At 41.2% G+C, this 20,381-nt stretch overlaps 2 protein-coding genes across 3 annotated transcripts in view; one reads left to right on the top strand and one right to left on the bottom strand.

Annotated features, from left to right (window-relative positions):
• Positions 1 to 5,432, top strand: part of LMBR1 (limb development membrane protein 1) — a 105,410-nt gene extending 99,978 nt beyond the window's left edge. Inside the window, exon 17 of the mRNA XM_019530552.1 lies at positions 903 to 5,432. Within this exon, the coding sequence (XP_019386097.1) occupies positions 903 to 985 (83 nt within the window). The 3' untranslated portion in view covers positions 986 to 5,432. The remainder of the gene's footprint in view (positions 1 to 902) is intronic.
• The window catches only part of RNF32 (ring finger protein 32), a 48,023-nt gene continuing 28,863 nt past the window's right edge, over positions 1,222 to 20,381 (bottom strand). The window contains exons 8-9 of one of the 2 annotated variants that reach the window (XM_019530562.1): positions 10,151 to 10,318; positions 1,222 to 9,125 (exon numbers count right to left, since the gene is read on the bottom strand). In XM_019530562.1, the coding sequence (XP_019386107.1) occupies positions 8,886 to 9,125; positions 10,151 to 10,318 (408 nt within the window). In that variant the 3' untranslated portion in view covers positions 1,222 to 8,885. The remainder of the gene's footprint in view (positions 9,126 to 10,150; positions 10,319 to 20,381) is intronic. The other variant, XM_019530563.1, reaches the window with a different exon arrangement.

Raw genomic sequence — 20,381 nt, 5'->3', positions numbered from 1 at the left:
AACGTCTTTCCCTAGCAGTCTGCTACTGTTGCCTGAGCTAGCTTAACAGTAATTAGCTAAAACTTCAGGCTCTACAAATCCATATTTAAATGATTTCCAATAGTCTTCAAAAGCATCTTGGTCATTGACAGGCCTGAGTTCCATGGGCACTTTTGGAAATTTAGGTCTTAAGGGTACATGTAGACAAAATATGGCCCTAAATTGAAATGGTGGGTTTTTAAAAACATGTCTTCAATTTAGGACCAAGTAAACCCCCATGTTGTGGCAGCAGCGGCACCTGCCAGCAGGCACTGGGCTTGGGCAGTCCTGGGGTGGGGCACTGCAGCTGTGGAGGGAAGCACTGGGCTTCTGTGCAAGTCAGGCAGGCAGTCTCCAAGAGAAAAAAAAAGTTGACAATCATTTATTTTTTTCCCCTTGGGCAGAGCCTGCCTTCCTGGGCTGCTGCCTGTATGGTCTTTCTGCATAGCCACGGAGCTGCACAGAGCCCGGTGCTTCACTCTGCGGCTGTAGGGCAGCAAACTAAAACTCCTTGATGTTTTGCCCAGTTTGAAGTGTTGTGCGCACATGCCCCTTGTTTCGTTTACACATGGCCTTGGTCTCTTAAATCCATATTTAGGCTACTAAGTTAGGCTTCTGTTTTTGAAAATGTTTTAGATTTGGGGGTATTAAACCCAGAATGATCATTCCCATCACTTAAGTCTGGCCTGCTCAGCACAAGGCAGAATTTCTTGAATTCCTAGCTTAGCTTGCGTTTCTAGGAAAAAGCATGTCTGTGTTCGGTAAACGTGAAAAACTGCACTTGGACTGGTTCAGATTAAGTACGTTTTTAACAGGCTTTTTATTAGATAGCCTTACTTGTAAAATGAAAACTTTTCTGTTTTTCATTAACTAATATTTTTCAGGTTTAGATAAACTTCACTTGTCAAACAGTGTAAGAGACTCAGAAACAAAGCCTGCTGCAAACGGGCATCAGAAAACACTGTGAGGAACGATCATCTTCAATCACTAGAGCTGAAAACTTCAACCTCATGACATTCCTGTCATCTCATCAACATATTTTTGTATAGATTTTACTTGTTGCTAATTTGGGTCCAAGTGTGTCTCCCTCTGGACACTGCTTCTGAGAAACCTCGCTACTGCAGGCTCTACATGGGATTATTTTTGGTTCATTCTGTTTACATCCCAGGCAGTTTATGCAGGAGGTACTTTGAAGACTGAAGAGGATGTAGTTTCATGTTTCTAGATGTGATGTTCCACTACTATGTGAAAAGCACAGTTCCTTGTGTATGCTATAAATACAGTGACAAAAAAATAACTTTGAATCTTCGTAACAAAGGATGCATTTGAAACCCAGTATAACCCTACCTGGAATATTATTTACAGTAGATACCATATTCCTTAGCAGAAAAGCATAAGAGAAAGTGAAGTTATTTCCAGAGATGACTGTTGCTTTCATATGGGATCACTAAGTTGTTTATAGTCTGACATTGCAAAGCATTCTTCAGGGGCCAGCATTTTAAGCTTCCTGTTCTTAGCTATATGTGACTGAAGACTACTTTATTTAGTGACCATTAGACAATATCTCGCCAAATTTAGCAAACCACGAGATAAATGCTCACTTCAGTGTTAAATCTGAGCTAAGAGTGCTTTGTAGAAAGCTACACAGATGTCTTACTGATATAGTTTTTAATCCTACAAACTAAGAAAGAAGTGTTGTGCCATAGGGGTCAGTTGCCATAGAGGACGACACAGAATTTTACACGCATAGAATTTCTTATATATTCCTTTTATTTGGATTCCGCACAAGTAGTAGTTAGTGGTTGCTTAGTAGGCTTCAATTGCACATAGTTGTAGCCTAAATGTTTTACTTGAGGTAAATTTATTTCTCTGAATTGCATCCTGATAGCTGTACTGTTATGCAGAGGTACAATCCAATATTTCTCAACAATCTCTTCAGTCTTTAGTTTCTCTTAATATATTGTGTGTGCATATATACACATATATGTGTATATAGAAAATTAAATGCTTTCTCTTGCAGAAAAAACACAGGAAACTTGGTAAATAAACCCTGTTTATTCAGTCTTGTTAGTATGAGAATGCCAAAGGAAATGAATATGAAGTCCTCCAAGCAGTGCGTGACAAACTATAGACTGCTATTAAACTGTATACTTTTGGCTATAAACTGTACACTATTTTTTGTTGGTGTAAAACTGAACTATGTGCAGATCTCTGGCCTTACACTTAATGAGCTGTGTCAACCAGTTTATATCCAGTCCGATTCTGAAGCGAAGTAGTCTTTCTTTAGGTTTTTTATTTGCTGTCTTTCTGAGGCGGTTCTGGGCTTTGGATTTGTGCTTAATGCAGTGCATGTCAGAGGAGTTTTCTGGAATACATCACAAGACAAACTCCAAAGAATATCACTTTCATGAATCTGCCTTTTCTGAATTGAAATAAGTCATAATGTAAATACTACTCAAGTCAAGTTCTAGCTATCAGATCTCCTTTTCCTTTTTGTGAGTGTTAGTGTAAACAAAACTAAATTCCAGGCGTACCTATTCCTACGATGGTTATTGATATGTTGTATTAAAGTCTGAAGGACAGTAAAATTGCTCAACTTTTTAAAGATTTAGAGGTATCTTACTATTGCTCAGATTTAACAATGAGTTTTTTTTGGACTTCTTTCCCTACTAAGGAAAAAATCCTGGTCACAAACAAGTATCTACAGTTAATTTCCTTAAAAGTGAATATTAGTTTACAAGAAGATTTATCATTAAAGGCATTATTGATTTCTGCTGCCTGTTCAGTGTGGGTGGACTTAGACACTAGAACTGTAGTGAAGAATAATAGGTGCATCTAGTTTCTTGCTTTTACAAGTTGATAGTGCTGCCATGGTCTTACAAGCGTCTCCAGTGTCACTTGCAAACTGATAGATAATGAAGTGTCGCTAGCTTTTTATAATGCACATTCCAGGTTCCTATTATATTGTGATTTAAGATAGTTGCCAAAGCTTAAGTTAAAATTTTTGATTGAATCCATGAAATTCTGTCTAAAGATGAAGTAAAAAGTTCTGTCCAAATTTTAGAGTGATGTTAGCATTCACGTAGAAACCGATCAGACTTTTTTTGAGAAGTGTTTCCCTTATCATAAGCTATCCAAGAACATTGGGAAAGATGGATCATAATCCATGCACGTGTGTGTTCCCAAAGATGGACCGTGATGATGAAATGCATTGGGTTTAGGCATTTCCCAGGGATAAGTACACATGCCAGTTTTCTGGCAAGACTTTTTTTCCCTCATCTTAGACTTCCTCTGCCTTCCAAAACAGAAGCTGAATTATATGTTGGTTGCACCTTTAATGGGTTCTGCTGTGTATGTTAAAGAAATGTATTGGATCAGATAGATTACCAAAATGTAGACAGTATTGTAAAAGATTTTTACAGATCATCAGTCATCAAAGAAAATTTAAATTGTCTTGTATAACTGCTGACAGTGTTGGCTCTATCTATATTGTTACACTGTCTACATTTTAAATGTCTGCTTAGCCCTGCAACTAGCATTCTGTATGCAAACCTTCTGACATACTCCTTTCAACTACAGATGTGAAACCTAGGTCACGTATATTTTAGGCACATACATTCACCTAAGTAGAAGCAGTTGGTAATTCATGAATAGATATTGGCAATGCATTCGTAATATTTTTGACTCATGTAGAGTCTGGTAGTCTATGCCTTTATACAGCTGATCTTGATGACATCAACATCTGCCTCACTTATGAGGTAAAAGCAAAGAGATGCTTCCATCTTAAACCAGATGTCAGAAATTTGACCAAAAATGTACGTGATGATGTCTTAAATGAGCCACCTCCTTGGCTTTCTCCTGTGTTGGCAACACAGTATTTAATGGAATGGCAGAATTGTAATATGGTGGGATTTTTTAGTGTAAGCACATCTTTGGTACTTAACACTTTAAGCATTAAATTGTTGTGATATGTTACTGTACAAGTAACAGTTTTTGGATATGTAGAAAACTTCGTTTACTGATTTGTAATGTGGTGTTTATTTTTGGTCCCGTTTCCCCCAATCTTTTACACAGTTGGCTGTTTTAGTGTCATAAGAATTAAAGTGTTTAACAAGGAATTATTTCATGCTTTGGTCCAGAAGGTTGGGATCAAGTTTTAAATCATTTAGAACTAGGGTATTTAGTCATTCAAGCATATTGAAGCAGCTGGTAGTCAAAGCTGTTTAGAGTGTCTGAAGTGTGCCCAGCACTGTACAAAACACTTGAAGTAGTCCTGAGAAACGTACAGTCTAAATCAAATGGGGAAATGACACTCTGAATTTACTGAATGTACATCACATGGGAAATGGCTAAAGGTCAAGCCTTCATGGTGAATTTTATATTACATTAGTGATTGTCCAGATGAGTCCCTGCCACTGGTCATATCAGTTATTAGGTTGATGTCTTCCATATGGCATTTTGGAGAACCTAGAATATATAATGTTAGTCAGTTGCTTAAATTCCCCTCCCCACCAACAAAACAACCATTGTAGCCCCAGGAATTTAAGGCCACTAGTTCTTCATTTGTACTTGTGTTTTCTTGAACGTTATAAATATAAATGGATATCCTTTAGCCCAAATTGGCAAGATTTTTTCTTGCAGAAGAATAATGAGGGGGTTGATCTCTTATGGGCCATAAGGTCTTACTGTTAGTATTTTATAAATAGCTTATCTTATTGCACTGTACCAAGCACAAGGTTATCAGTGAATCCTTTCTTGTAGAGTTTCCATGCACAATTGAAAATATCTGCTTTTAAATATACAGTAGTTTTATCTGTATCATGTGCTATCATCAAAAGATTTTGGAAATGTAACAGTCATTCCTGGATTTTTGTTAAAAGAATGATGTCTTACAGCCATCAGAGTTAATGTTACAGAGGATTTTTTGGCAAGTAAGCCAGCATTTACAGACACAAATTAATTCATCCATTTAAGATCGCAGATGCATTGATGACATGCTACAGGAGGAAATTTTGTTTTAGCAGTTGATGTTATCTGTGGCTCATGAATATTGAATTTACTAAATAACTTTTGTAGTTACATGAATAGTAACTGAATTCATTTTTCAGGAAGCGTTTTCAAGTTTTGTTTTAAATGCACCATATTTAATAAGGAGGCTTGACTCAACAGTTGACATCCCACAGTGTCCTCATGCTGGCTACACAGCAAGTCGAGGTATCACAAGGTTAGGTCTGTCTTCAAGAAATGTGAATCCTTACTTTTTCCATCCTTGCTTCCTCAGCTACCTTTTAAGTATGTTTCTGGCTGGCATAAGAAGGTGTGGAACTCTGTCCATGTTGTCAGGGTTGCCAACTATCCATAAATCTACAGACCATCTGTTTAAAAAACAAAAAACCACAACAAAACCAAACCAACCCCTCCTCCCCCCACCAGTAAGAAATCATGAGCTTGACTGAAGATCCATCATTTGAATGAGGCTGGATACAAGTGTTTGGGTTTCACTTGATGTTAAATTAAGATTTTCCTCTGAGGCTACGTTTATCCCTTCCCCCCCTGTAGTAAGAAGCCGTGTTTCAGTTGAACAATCGCTTACAAGTGGGGAGGCTTGTTCAGTTTAAAACATGCAATTAAAATTTATTTTCCCATGTTCCTGGGTGTGGGCTTGAACCAGATTTAGGAAGTTGGTGTTAAATCCCTAAATTTGAACCTACCTCAAGTTACTGCCTCCAGGGCCTGGCAGAAGGGTTACCTTTACATTATCTAAAATGTGTCAGTAAAAAAACATTTGCAGATTGCCAGTGAAAAAAGTGGGGGGGAGGGAAAAAGGTCTTTGGCAACCCTATTTGTGCATGTCCCACTTTTCATAGTTCAATTCAAGTGTCTTCATGTGCTCGGAGACTGTTCACCCTCCGACAGTCACTAGCAGATACCGACTGGGATTCTTGAACTGTGGTCAGTGAGCAGCTGGCTAAACGTCAGCGCTTCTGTTTCAGCTGCCAAACTTCAATACAAAAGTACATTACTTACCTACTGTATGTTTCTGTGTGAGTTTCTGTGTTTCTGCTCTGTTTGCCTCAGGGATGTTATGTGATTGTAAATGAGATGTAATAACAAATAGATGGGTACATGTCACTGAGACAATCTCTAACGTGTTTTGGTTTTTGTTTAAAGTGTAAGACTAATGTGTTTTTAGGAAGGAATAACCATCCTAAGGGGAGGTAAATTAGCATAGAAACTGACCTTCACGGCATCTACATACACATTAGTCAAAACAAGTTGACTTTTGAAACATCCTGCATCCATTGAACTGCTGCCAGCAATATGAGCCGTTTCTACCCCATTCCATACTCAGTTGACCTTGAAGATGGAGTTTTCATTTAGATCTGTAAAACTCTTCTAAGTCGGATGGTATTTTCTTTTGGACCAGGCTTTGAGTTCTTTTGGCTGTCTTTTTCCTTTTCATATATGTAAGCATTTACCATTTTTCCAGTTACTGACCTCTCATCCATTGGTTTTTGCAGTCAATATATATATTATAATTTAATGTATGAATAAACAAAATGCAAAATAAGTGACTCCAAATAGTGTATGATAACATTTGATCTGTCAGGGTAAACTGTTATCCTCAACTTTGAAATATATAGGTGTTTGATTTCAACAAAATTGTGCTGCAGAAAATTTCATAAATTATATATTATGTTATAATATGTGTTATAGAATATTAGCTTGGGGTTTTTTTTACAGGAATCTGCAGATTGTGAGAAAAATGTCTATGTATCTTGGAAGCAAAGCTTCTAAATTAAAAAATAGGAAACTTCAAGAAGGATCTTTTAAACTTTGTGCATCTTACTGGCCTAAGCCGTTATTCATTGATTAATCTTTCTCAGTAGCCAGTTTCCAGTCATTTTTATTGACAATTCTTACATTTTTAGCTTTGACAGAATTCTTTATTGCAGAATAGGCAAGCTCCAGGTAGGCAATATGGCTGTAGTTTAATTCAGTCACTTCACAGTTTTAGAGGTAAGATTTCAAGCCAATTGGTCTTACCTGGCATGGTTCCTATTCCTTTGGAAAAAGAATGAATCTGTTTTTGGGTTGTGGATTTGAATTTTTAACCTGATAAAGCATATATGCAAACCAAAATAGCACATACAAGTTTTCCTTCACCTATATGTGAGAGTTGAGCTAACTTCTGCAATCCCTCAGCAGGAAAAGTCATCCTTGAACTCCAGTGCTCCTGTCCTCACTAGGCTTTTTAAGAAAGGTCTTGGTGTTGAGTGGGAGTATGCCCGGGATTCACATTGTCATTGGATATTAATCACTGTCATCAAAATCTACGCTCAAGTGCAGCTAGATGACATGGCCAGTGTGTGCTACCTTGAAGTCTAGTGTAGGTTCAACCATGGAATTAAATGGACATTTTTCTTAGGCATATTCAGGCTTTTCTACTGCTGTTTTTAATTGAGGTCTCAACTTCCACAGAGATTTGCTTCTATACTTTTAAGCACACATGCAGTCACATTGAGTTCAGTGGAATTAGTCGTTTGTTTAAAGCAAGGCAAGGCTTTGTAAGAACAAGTTTTAGTTAACTTGAAAATGTCTGGTATGCAGGCACTTACCTTGGACCACCACAAATGTGACTGAAAAAAATGCTCACTGTACTAGTTATGAAGACCTTTACTGGACGTGACTCTGCCTCACCAAGTCCTTTGAATTAAATATAGGTCATCTGAAAATGTGTGTCATATACAATTTTCAGTTATGGCTACTTTGCAGTGTTACAAAACTATGCGAAAACAATTGCTTTTTTTAGATGGCTTGAATTTTGGTGTATGAAAAGGAGTGGTAGTGGATTTTTTCTTTATTTGAAATGTCACATTTTTGTGTGTTTTGTAGCAACATTTTTTTAAAAATGTGTTTTCAATAAAGTTAAACTGTGATTAACACTTCTGTCATTTGTATTAAAAACAGACTTTAACTCTGAAAGGTGTGGCGCTATAGCAGTAATACCCAGGTATAGCACAGGTTTACCTCCACCCCACGGTGGGGTGGAGGCTTAATGTTTATAAAGTACTTTTGAGATCCTCTAGTAGAGATCACTTAAAGATCAAGGTATCACGGAGCATGCTATCCTTCAGTTTCAGGCCATCGTTTATTATGACACTGATCAAAGGATTTTAAGCCTTTCCCCAAAATTCAAGAGTAACAGCTGACAGGCTTTAAATGCATTTTGGTTTCCTTTCTAGAGGTGCAGGCTATGTTATTTGGCCACAGCTTATAAGAAATTCCTGAACCCATTTTGTGTCTTTAATGAGTTATTGGTAGTACAGCCCCTTCTGAATGACTTCCTAGGCTTTTCCATTTGCCTACTGTTGATCTTGTGATGCAACTTTAGTCCACTAAAGGGGAAGTGCACCTTAGCTTAGTAAAAGGATCTGACAAACTTCAGCAACAGGATTGGAGCCCCTGGTGGCAGCAGTAGCATGTACCTTCCTGTTTTCAACATCAGTTAATTGGAAATCCAGGCAGGGTTGTAGAAAAGATCCCTCTAAATGAAGAAAGGAGCCATAGAAGCAAGTGTATATTGAGGATCTCTGGAAAAAGAAAAAGGGGTATTGAAGACAGTGGGAGAAGCTTGGTGGAAGACCATCAAAGGGAAAAGCAGTTGGCTGACAGTGATCATGGGGAAGCAGTACATTTGAACAGAAACAAAAATGCCTATTTAACTTTTATTTCTATGACCATCAGCATCCATTGAAAATAGGTTATTTTTATCCTATTCTGACAAGGATCAAATATGTGTAATACAGGCCCTCATAAAATCAATTAAATTATGTGATTCATTCTGAGATTTCTACATGTTTGTATCAATATTCAAGAACTTTCTTTTGATAACAAGAGCGACATAAAGGACAAATGTGTCTTTCTCCTAAGGAAAAGTCTTCAAATGTTTGGAGGCATGTATGGTGGAACATGTGTGAACAGGAGAGCAGAACAGTCTGTCGTGTAAACTGATCGTTGCCGTTGTCAGAAAATATGCCTGGAGGATGAGCATGATGAAGTGGCATAATACAGATAGGACACTCAAATATCTCTTGCCGAAATGCCTGAGATAAATGGAAAATAAATTAGTTACCGCAGATAGGGGACGGGCAAAATGCGGCCCATGGGCCGGATCCAGCCCATGTAGCCCCTAAGAAACTTAAGTATAAATTTTCTATCTGCCTCAGCAGCCTGTCAAAGCTGACAGAGATTGGGGCAGTAGGACCTAGGGGGGAGCCTCAGCAGGACTGAACTGCTCAGCCCACTCCCAGCCATTTCCCTGCTTCCTGCCCTTGTCCTGCTCCAGCACCATGTAGTTGCTCCCCACACACACACTGTTCTGGTGGGGAGCAAGTGTGTGTGTGGGGCGGGGGTGGGGGAGAAGGCAGATACAATGTGTGTATGCAGGCAGGGTGTGTGTGTTTTCATAGACCGAGTCTGTAACACACACACACACACACACACCACCATGCACCCACATCCCCTTGCATTGCCATACATGCAAACCCTCACAAGCCCCATACTCACCCATACCCCACATATCCACACACATGCTCCCTCACCTCACATGTGCACAACTCCACAGCCCCCACAAGCCTATACCCACCTCCCACAATATACAAGAGTAAGATTTCATTTTAAGCTATTGTACACGCCTCTCTATGTACACTTCGCAAACACGTGTAAATCGGGACTAAAATAAATTTTTGAAATGAGGCTAATGAATGCTGTAAATATTTGCTTTTTAGAATATAATGTGGTATTTTTTTGGTTCTGAGATGGCAAAACCCCTTGCTAAAAGGAGTACTTCTGAGGACAAGGGGAGAGACTGGTGGCAAAGGTCATGGGTTAGGGGGTGGGACTTCTAGTCACAAGGTGGTGACCAGGGGCGGGGCATCTGTAAAGGGGTTGGGGCTACCCATGCAGTCCTCAGCAGCTTGCCAAAACTCGGTAAGCGGCCCTCCACCTGAAATTATTTCCCGCCCCTGCCATAGGTCGATAAAACATGGAAGGTATACAACAGAATATTTTGGATGGAGGATGTGTTGGAAAAGTTTTCCCTCATGAATAGTTGTAAGATGAAACCAACCTGCATCTGTATTTTTTCCCAGTCAGCTTCACATATTAATGGAGCAAATTTTTCCTGCAACTGCTGAAGTATGTTTCGACTTGTAGCTACAGAAGAATCGATTTCAGAAAAAAACTCATCGATGTTTGTGTCATAAGAACTCAGTAACCGACTGCTGATCTCTTGGAACTGAACAAAGAGAAAAATGCAGCTGGGAGAGCGGGGTTGTGTTTAGCAGCTACTGGAGCAGAATTCTCAGAATTAGTCACAAATTACTCACAAGTAAGGAATATATTCTTAAATATGGTTGCAGTGTCCAAATACGGATTTACAAACATCTGCCTTCTCCATAACCAATGCCCAAAGCTGTAACATACACACAAGCTCAGATCCTGTTATCCTTCTTTAGTCATCCACCTCCAACTGGCTGTAGTGGGGATTGATTGCCAGGTTTCTTGCCCATTGAAACTGGGCTTTTCAAAGAATTCTTGTTCTCCCCCTTGGACTCTACAGGAGCTCTGTTTTTGGGAGCAGTCCTGTACATCAGACCAATCACCTGTTTTGCAATCGGGAAGAATTAGCAAGAGCTGGTAAGTTCGAAGAAGACTTTAACATTTAATGGGAAGAAAGGCAAGTTTTTTTTAGCTCATTGCAATATGCAGTTGGTGTCCCCTGCAGCCAAAGACTAAGGCAGCCAGCTCCCAGACTCAGCATCTCACTAGGATTTTAAGATTTTATCTTTGTAGAGAAAAAACTTGTGGTGGGGAGATGGAGGGACAACCACACACTGAGGTTCCTGCTTGGTATCCTGAATTCCCACAAGTGGGGGTGAGGATGCATAGGAGAGGAGCTACAGGTTACACGCAAGAGAGTCCTTATCTACTTAGTGGTTATGTAGTAGGAGCTCAGTAACCTACACTGGACCCAGTTAAATGCCTGCTGTGAGAACAGGGGATGGGCACCTTGTACCCCCCTCCAGTGCTGACCGTTCTAGCCTACCATTTAAACATATTAGCGTGTCTCTTGTGTCTGTATATTCTGATCAGATGTATATGCGCTGTACCACACTGGGAAAGATTTTGGTGCTTATCAAAAGGAAGTGTCAAACTGAAGCATTACTCTGTTCTCACTCCATCTCTCATAGCAGACTGGGTCTCCTCAGCTAAAATCTCAGATGCAGTATCTACTCCATCATACTCATATTGCTGCAGCCCAAAGTGCCTCAGCACTTTCTATGTCATCTTAAGTGGATTTGAGACATGGTACAGATAGGAGCAAGGCTCAACAGACTATGGAGTGGTAAACTGAGAAAAGTCTGAGGAACTGCTTGATGCACATTGTGCCAAACCCGATGGTGTCAGGAGGTTCTGCCAGATGATCTTCGGGTTTGTGTAAATCTACTGCTCCGCTGAATGGGTATGCCCAGGGTATTTACCCAGAAATCACCATTTGCCACTGGCATTCGTGTAACAAAAAAAGAAAGAAATGGTATAAAAAAGAGTGATCAAATGCTTGACAACAGAGTATGGTAAAACAACACTGACAAAATCCATACCCTACCTTTAGACTACCACCTAGCCACAACTGGGAGAGCTATCTTCTTCAGCCAGGGACCTCGTTTCCCCTTCCTCAGAGAGCCTCCTCCCTTGCCACCCCTTCATGGTCACTGCCACCAGCACGTCCTGCACGGCCTCCCACCATCTCCTTCCCGGGGAACCTGTGGATCAGGATGTCTCCCTAGGAGCTGGTTCAAAGGCACCAGCTTGGAGGATGTCTATATTAATGTACTTGGTCACAAAGCTTTTTAACTATTTTCACTGTCAGCTAACAAACGTCATTTTTGTCTAATTCAGTACTACTTTCCCATAAGTTTGGATACTTTGTGTTCAGGAAAAGATGTGCTCCCCTGTAGTTTTAGATAAAGGGAGGCTGGCCCAGGGCTTCCCAAGCTTGATCTCATGCTCCTGCGCTCAGGGGTCTCTGCTCTCCACCTTAAGGGCTAACTATGTGGCTCTGACTGCCCCTTACACAACACCCATGCCTTGCAGTTGTTATCAGTCATTGACCAACAACCCCCTTGGACCATGGTCTCTGTCTCTGTGACTGGACCTCCCTGCCTGGGCACTTTGCCTACCTCAGCTACTCCTGGGTATAATTTCCAGGCTTGCCTTCTCCGTCCGGGCACTTTGCCTCGTCGCGGCTACTCCAGGGCACACCACCTCTGCCTGTAGTTCCGACCCAGAGCACTTTGCCTACGTGGGCTACTCCCAGGCACTACAGCCTGCCCTATCAGGCTCCTGCCTGCACCCCCTCCTGGGCTTCGGGCCCTTGGCACCAATCTCTGGGCTCCTTTGTCCTGTCTATACCCCTCTCTGGGCTACAGGCCCCTGGCCCTGATCTCTGACCCTACTCCTGCACCTCTGACCCTCCCTGCACTAGTCCTGTGCCCTGGCTCTGCTCCCAGGCCTGTCGGGCCCTCCTTCACCCTTAAGTCCCATCCACAAACCTCCAACGCTGTCACGCCAACTCAGCTGTTACCCAGGAACCTTGCTGCAGCCTTGCAGCCCAGGACCTCCTTTTTTGCAGCTCTCAGGCCTGGACTGCCAGACCAGCTCAGGCCCTGAGTTCATATGCTTATAACCCAAGCCCTTGCTGGTCAAATGACTCCTTTGATTGGCACCAGAGCCCTCACTGCAGCCTCGTTTCCTCTTAAAGTGACAGGAGTGCATTTAGCACACTGTCACAAATCTATAAAAATTATTTTGGCTGTTTGATTAAGTACAGCTTAGATTCCCCCATATTATTAGTGTACCCTCAACCCTTGCATGGATAAGTATCAAACTCTAATACACCCGAGACAAATATTTCCAAAGGAATTCTAGAGAGGGGCCATTGAAAGTTAGTTAGGGCTGCCTGTGGGGTGGTCTAGACTTTCAAGTAAAGTTGTGATTGGATCTGATGTCCAGTCCACACAATCATGCCTCCTGCTATGCCACACATGACTGGCAGGAAGCGTGACTGTTGGATCCAGCATCAGATCCAATCATGCCTTATTGCCCATGCAGGGGGAGCCCAGGGTTGCCACCACAGGTTCCCCTGCACTGGCAAGAAGCATGCTCCTGCAGCTGACAGTCCCACCACAGTCTTAGCTGTGGTCGTGTGTGGGACAGCCATGAGTCATCAGCTGACAGGGCTCCCAGCCATAGGAGCCTACCTTGGTACGTGTGCAAATTAAAGCTGGATTGAAACCAGCTAAAAACTTATTACACATTTTCCAGCTCTAACTTAATAGCTAGATGGACCTTTTTATGGTGTGATAATTAATATGCACGTGCAGCTGGTCTAAATTAAGTGTGCAATTAACCAGTTAATTGTGTAATTGTGTAATATGTGGAATGTATAGAAGGAGCCTAACTATAACTTATTAGCAGTCAGGACCCATAATAGGAGGCGCACAAAGGCATTTAAAAATGACTTTGCTCCGTCCTCTGTTCCAGCAATGAACACAAGCTACATAACAAAGAATCAGGCTTCCTGTGGTATGTACTCTGAGATGCAGTTTTTACCTACAACACTTATCTCCAGATAACTGTATACATACAACTGAGGTGCCCGACCTTTTTAGACTCAAGGCACCTGCTGTTAGAGTCAAGGCACCCATTGGAAAATGCCAGCTCTTAGTTTTTGACTCATGACTACAGAAAAATAACTCAGCAATTCTTCATGACAACAGATCAGAAAGTTTATAACTCTATGAATTCCTGTTTGAAATCTCTAAGCTTTTCTTATGAATCATGTTTGCACACCTAACAGTGCTAACATTGTGTGGCAACCTCAGAAGGGTTGCAAGGCACCCTGGTTGAGAATAACGAGTATAGAGCATGTGAGAAAACTAGGCTGACAGGGGTGGGGAGAGCAACCAGCTAAGATGACTGGCTGATATTGTGACCAGGAGACAGTTTATTCCCCCAATCCCAGCATGGGTACAGCTGACCCTAAGCAGTCCCTTCTACAAGTCCCATGAAACTCTTAAGACAGAAGTGGTATAGGGCCTTGTCCATAGTGTCCTATTCCCCCTTTTGGCAGTGCTGTTTGTTCCCTTTTCTGTGTGCATCTTCCTTGGATGTGCATGTGTGCTCCTTCTGCTTCATTTAGCCACTAGATGCTGGCTTCCATCATCAGGCCTTCCTGAGTAGAAGCTATAGAAGAAGCAGAAAAAATCAGAGAAGAACTTGCTTTGTTTGTGCCAATGTCCTAGTAATGGAAATTTCTCTGAACCCGCCTGTGAATTCCTGCAGAATAGTCCTGTCACTCATCAATCAGGAACTGAAATCAGAGACTGGGAAATAGAGATGTAACTAATGTTAGAAATGTGGGACTTTGGTGACTTATTAATACTGAAAAGATTATATGGGAGGGAATAAATATTCTTTATAGAATATGGAATTTGAAGGGTTAATGTACTAGGTCTTATGTTGGAAGGTAACTTTTGCTAAATCCTGATCTCTCTAAATTATTTTGTTATTCAGAAAAAATATAAACCAGTGATGCCCAACCCCTCCAGTACCACAGGCTGGATGAGCGGCACGGGTCTAGTCCATGGGAAGGATCTGGCATGCAGTGTCAGTCCGTAGGCCAGAACAGGCACATGGGGTCAGTCTGTGAGCTGCTGCAGTTACAGTGACATTGTCCCCCAATGCCAGATTTCCATGGGGAGCCCTACAGGCTGGGTGACACAGCTGTATGCACCATAGATTGAGCACTATGGCTGTGTGAAACGGCACCGTTCCTTTTCTACTTGTGTTTCAACATTTCAATTGAACAGCATTTCATTTTGAATTTTGTTTCGATTCGAAACTGCTGTTCCATTTTGTTTCATCGAAAGAATTTCACTGTTTCAATGCTGTTTCAAAGTTTCATCCATAGGCTATAATGGGGAAGTTCGAAATAGCCTATAATGTTGTCCTTTCTGGTCTGATTTGGATGAAACTTTCAGGAATGGTAGCCCCTTCTGAGGGTATGAAGTCTGCCACGTTTCAAGGAGATAGGTGCAGGGGTTTCAGGGAAACTGTATCTCAAGCTGCTGACAAGCAAAACTCGTGACAGGGGTGACACTGTGTTGTGTAAAGGTGTGCCCTCACTCAACTGACACCAAGGCAGAAAGCAGGGCAGTTCAAACAATGCTGCCTTTTATGCAGGTTTTCCATCCCTCCCCCAGAGCACGGGGATTGGAAGGGAACTCAGGAAAGGATGACAATCATTGGCCAGCTACACAGTCAATATAATGAGAGCGCTTCTTCCCCCTCCCTCTCCTTACTTTAGTTTCTGTTTCCCCGTAGGCAAGCCCAGCTTGAGCTTTGAAACTAGAAACGTTTAGAAAATTTTGAAACATTTTGACTTGCCTCATTTCATTTTGAGGCTGTTTTGAAGCTCTGTTTCATTTCAATTTTGCTGTTTTGAGCTCACAACAAGTCAAAACAGTGTCAAAACGAAACTGCCAGAGAATTTCACACAGCCCTATTGAGCACCACTGTTAAACTAATTAATAGATAAAAGCAATGCTTGGCGGATTTGTTTCTCAGTATGTACCAGAACAAATGCTCTGACCCTTTTCAGGTCACAAATGGTGTCAAGCAGGGCTGTATGCTTGCACCTACCCACTTCAGCATGGTATTCTCTGCCATGCTGTCGGATGCCTTCCAAGATGATGATGTTGGTCTGGGGATCAGGTACCGTTTTGACAGAGACATCTTCAATCTGCGCAGGCTTTGAGCAAGCTCCAAAGTCCAGACAGCCATACTCTGCGACTTCCTCTTTACTGACGACTGTGCATTATGCGTAGGCTCACATGCAATGGTCCATGGATATATTCTCATCAGCCTGTGACAACTTTGGACACACTATCAACATGAAAAGACTGAAGTGATGTTTCAGCCTGCACCTGGCACAACACCCCAGGAACCACATGTCTCAGTTAAAGGCCAACAACTGCTGATGGTCAACAAGTTTGCCTATCTAGGCAGCACACTCTCCCGTGTGGTCCACATCGATGACAAAGCCAATGTGAGGCTAGCAAAAGCCAGCTTGGCCTTCAGCAGACTCTGTAAGTTGGTCTAGGACTGCAGAGGCATCAGAATGTCAACAAAACAAAAGGTTTACAAAGCCATCATTCTCACGACCCTTCTTTATGCCTGTGAAACCTGGACTGTCTACCAGTGTGATGCCAAGAAACTAAACCACTTCCACCTGTGCTGCCTGTGAAAGATAATAAAGATCAAGTGTCAGGACAAGATTCTGGACACTGAAGTGCTCAGATCTGTTCTCCCCAGTATCCACACTCTACTGAAACTGGTACAGCTAAGATGGGCCAGCCACCTTTCAAGAATGCCCAACACTCATCTGCCAAATAAAATCTTCTACGGTGAACTGTCAAGTGGAGTACACTTTTGTGGTGCATCAAGTGGTACAAGGATACTCTAAAGGTATCCCTAAAGAGTTTTGGTATCAACCCAGTCACGGGAGCAAATCATTCGTGATCGTCCATCCTGGAGGTCGTCGTTCCAGAGCGGAGCACTGGCCTTCAAGCAGCAGTGCACAGCAGAGGCAGTGAGGAAGGACATAGCCAGGAAAACAAGAATCTCTTGTGTTCAGTCCTTGTTGCTCTCCTGCCCCTGCTGCAGCAGATTGTTCAGGGCAAAATTTGGGCTTATAAGTCACCTGTGTACCCATGTGACCTAGCCTCCACTCCCCTCCTCTCTCTTTCCTTTTTCTTCTTTCTCTTTTTTCCTCTCCTCTTTCTCCCTTTCTTTTTTCTCCCTCTTCCTGGCTGAGTATAACTGGTATATGTTGTTTGTCCAGGTTCCTGGGGTGTTGTGCCAGGTGCACGCTGAAACATCACTTTTTCTCTCCCACTTCCTTTCTCTTTTGCTCCCTTCCCCCTCCCATGTGGTCATCTTTGCTTGCAAAGGACGAACAACATATGCCAGTGATACTCAGCCAGGGTGCTGCAGCATCCTGGGGTGCCTTGAGATCCTTTCCAGAGTGCCAAACAATATTAGTTAGCACTATTAGGTGTGCAAACATGATTCACAAGATAAACTCAGAGATTTCAAATAGGAATCCATAGGTTTTAAAGTTCTCTGATCTGTTGTGGCTCTTTACAATGGAAGAATTCCTCTAATGTTTTTCTGCAGTCAAAAACTGAGTGAAAAGCAGGAGCTGATATTTTCTAAGGAGTGCCTTGAGTATAACAGGGTTGATAACCACTGCAGTATACTTAATAAATATACCATCCTTGTCTAAAAGGATATTTAAATTAATTGCTCTGTCCCCCATTATAAGCTTATTGGAAAAATGTTACAGCTTGAATGGACTGACAAACTACACAGTTCTAAATGCTTTATCAATATGCAAAACCACCCCAGTTATTTGCAAAGCAACACAGCAATTCTAGAACTGAATAAAATGATGCAGACAAAAGCACCTTGGTGAACTTTGTCCATAGGGAAGTCTTTTTGAGTGATCCATCTTAATGTCAGCAAATTGCTTACTAATGTGTTGACTTACGGCAACCCTCAAAAGTAAAATGAAAAGGCTGGAATTTACAGCATATCAATGAATCAGTTGATAAGCTTTTACTGGTTTAATATCCTTCTAGTCTTGCTGCTTGGAGCCACTTCAAGTTAGCAACAGAATGTTTGCCATCTCCATGTGATAAAGGAAGTCAAACGACTAAACAAACTCTAGGACCATTATGCTGTTTGGTGAGATTTAAATTAAAATTGTTGGGAGAAATCCTGTGGAAGGGGAGGAGGAAGCTAAAGTCAACCACACTATTTTACAAATGACTTACCTAGCTTCCTAAACAATGGCCAGGACTTTTAGTAAAGTTGGGGATAATGTAATGCATTTGAAAAGATTTAATTGCACCAATAAAGGACCATGCCTCAATTAAATGACATAGACAAGCAGAGTTTATAGGTAGGATCAAAGAAATTCACTACAAAACACATTACATTTTAGGCAACCCTTTGCCTTCTGCACAAAGTAGTGCTAAAAATTAGCATAGCTTAGTTTCAGTGACCTTTCCTATCCCCTTTGATCTAAATGAGTAAGAACTTTACTGGATAAGAGTAATAAGGCCTACTGTATCATCATCAGACAAGTAAAATACACTATTCCTAGCAGTGACATTTCAGGCTTAGGTTTAAGAGTACAAAACTTGGCTTTTGACCTTTGTGGTCCTTCTAAAGGAAGTAGGTGTATTTAAAACAGCAGCAACAAAAATGCTTCCTAACCCCCAATTTACTTTGGTTGTTGTGCTGTTCAGCTACATTAACATTCAGGGAGTGACATTTTAAAAGCATGACATATGCTTGGAGAGTAGAAATTCATTTTGGAGAAGCTTTTTTAGCATCTAGAAATGGATTACTATTTGTGAAAAATTACCCTAGTGTTTTATTAACTGACACTTAATAAAAGTATGAAAGCCATAAAGCCACAATTCTTAGTTGAAAGCCATAAAAAAGAACTAAGAGAAATGAGCACATATCCCTTGTTATTTATACTCAACACTTTACACATTCATACATGGTTGATCCACATCAGTGTGTAAGCTGCACTTATGCTTGTCTAAAAAGGGACAAAGGGGCGAAGTACTTAAGCGTCACCTGTTGAGAATAATTTCCTAAAACTACACCTTCTTTGGAAAGTTCTCAAATGGAGATGGCTGCATTAAGCTTTTCATCAGCAAGCATCACACTGTTAAATAATGGCAGTGACATCCGCAGCATGAGATGCCAGTGTTCAAGCTATTGAATTTTTCCTATTATGCTTTTAAAAATAGTTTTGAAATTAAAAAATCACTGAAAATGTTGCTGTTTAAATCTAAAACCATACCTGATGACATAAACATGCTTCTTGGGAGTTCTCACAATCTCCTTTGTAACTTCAGAGTCTGTTAAGAAGCTGGTACTAGGTAGATCTGGGATAATATATCCCTCACATTAGTCTTGTCTTGGTCTTTAATAAATTGGCTTAGGCCTGCAAGGCCTAAGGTTTGAGATCCTTGCCAGAATGTATGTCTGTTAACTCCGAATATATCTGCTATCCATAGAAATTCCCAATCTCATTTTGAATACCTAACTTCTTGGCTACAACTACTACATTCCATTATAAATTTATACTCCATTATAACTTTTTTATGGAAGAACCAGTGTCTGCAAAGAGTTTAATCAATTCTACATTTGACAGGCAGGTGACTTAGATTACCTGTTTAAAAACTCTCCACACTGTGTTAACAGAGGCCTAACCATATTCCATATCTTTACTATTTGGGGTATAAAAAACGTGTAACGTCTTCTTAGGAAAAAGTCACCTATCATGGGTAGCTGGGTATGGATTAACTGTTACAGATTGTTAAGGATTTAGCTGCAAAGCATTCATTCTGGAAAACCTAGGTACTTATAAACACTCCCCTCCATAATAGGATCTGATAAGCACAGTCGCTATCCATCAAACCTTCCATTTTCCCCCAGTTTACTTGAAATGAGTCTCTGATAATGTCTTTTAAAAGGAAAGCAGGTACTTTAGTTGCATCTACCTTCTGCTTTTGAAGTACAGCTTTGGATTTCATTATGGTTACAAAGGATGGCAATAAATAGCAAACTGGTTTATTTTAACTTATGTAATTTTGCATGTGGATGCTCTTATACTGGTTTACACCTGCCACTGATTTATCTTCTACCTGACGTAAGAGTGTCTTACTTAATTCAACTGGTTTGTGTGCATGGACAAGTAAAATAAAGTTGTACAGTGAATCAACTAGCCACATATAAGGGACAGCATAAAACAAAGTTCAAATGTAGGAACTAGACAAATATTCGAAACTGGGTAGTACTGGGGGTGGCAGGCAACTTGATGATAAAGATCTGGACAAGTAGGAAAGAGCAAAGTTATGAACAGCTTTGAAGCTGTGTGAGCGATTGAGAGTTAATAGTGGCATCTGATGCAACCAGACAGACAGGAAGATATCAACGGCACTTTGAACCTGACAACCTGCACCCCAGGGCACTCAAGGAGCTGGCGAGCATCATAGCCCAGCCCCTGGCACGAATCTTTGAGAGCTCCTGGCGCTCTGGTGTAGTGCCCGAAAACTGGAAGAAGGCCAATGTGGTGCTGATCTTCAAGAAAGGGAGGAGAGTGGATCCGGCTAACTACAGGCCCATTAGCCTGACTTCTGTCCTGGGGAAGA

This window comes from Crocodylus porosus, unplaced genomic scaffold (genome assembly GCF_001723895.1).
Source record: "Crocodylus porosus isolate Cpor-Errol unplaced genomic scaffold, CroPor_comp1, whole genome shotgun sequence".
NCBI classification, from domain to species: domain Eukaryota; kingdom Metazoa; phylum Chordata; order Crocodylia; family Crocodylidae; genus Crocodylus; species Crocodylus porosus.
The sequence above is the reverse complement of the archived record's forward strand: the minus strand, read 5'-3'. Positions and strand labels throughout refer to the sequence as shown.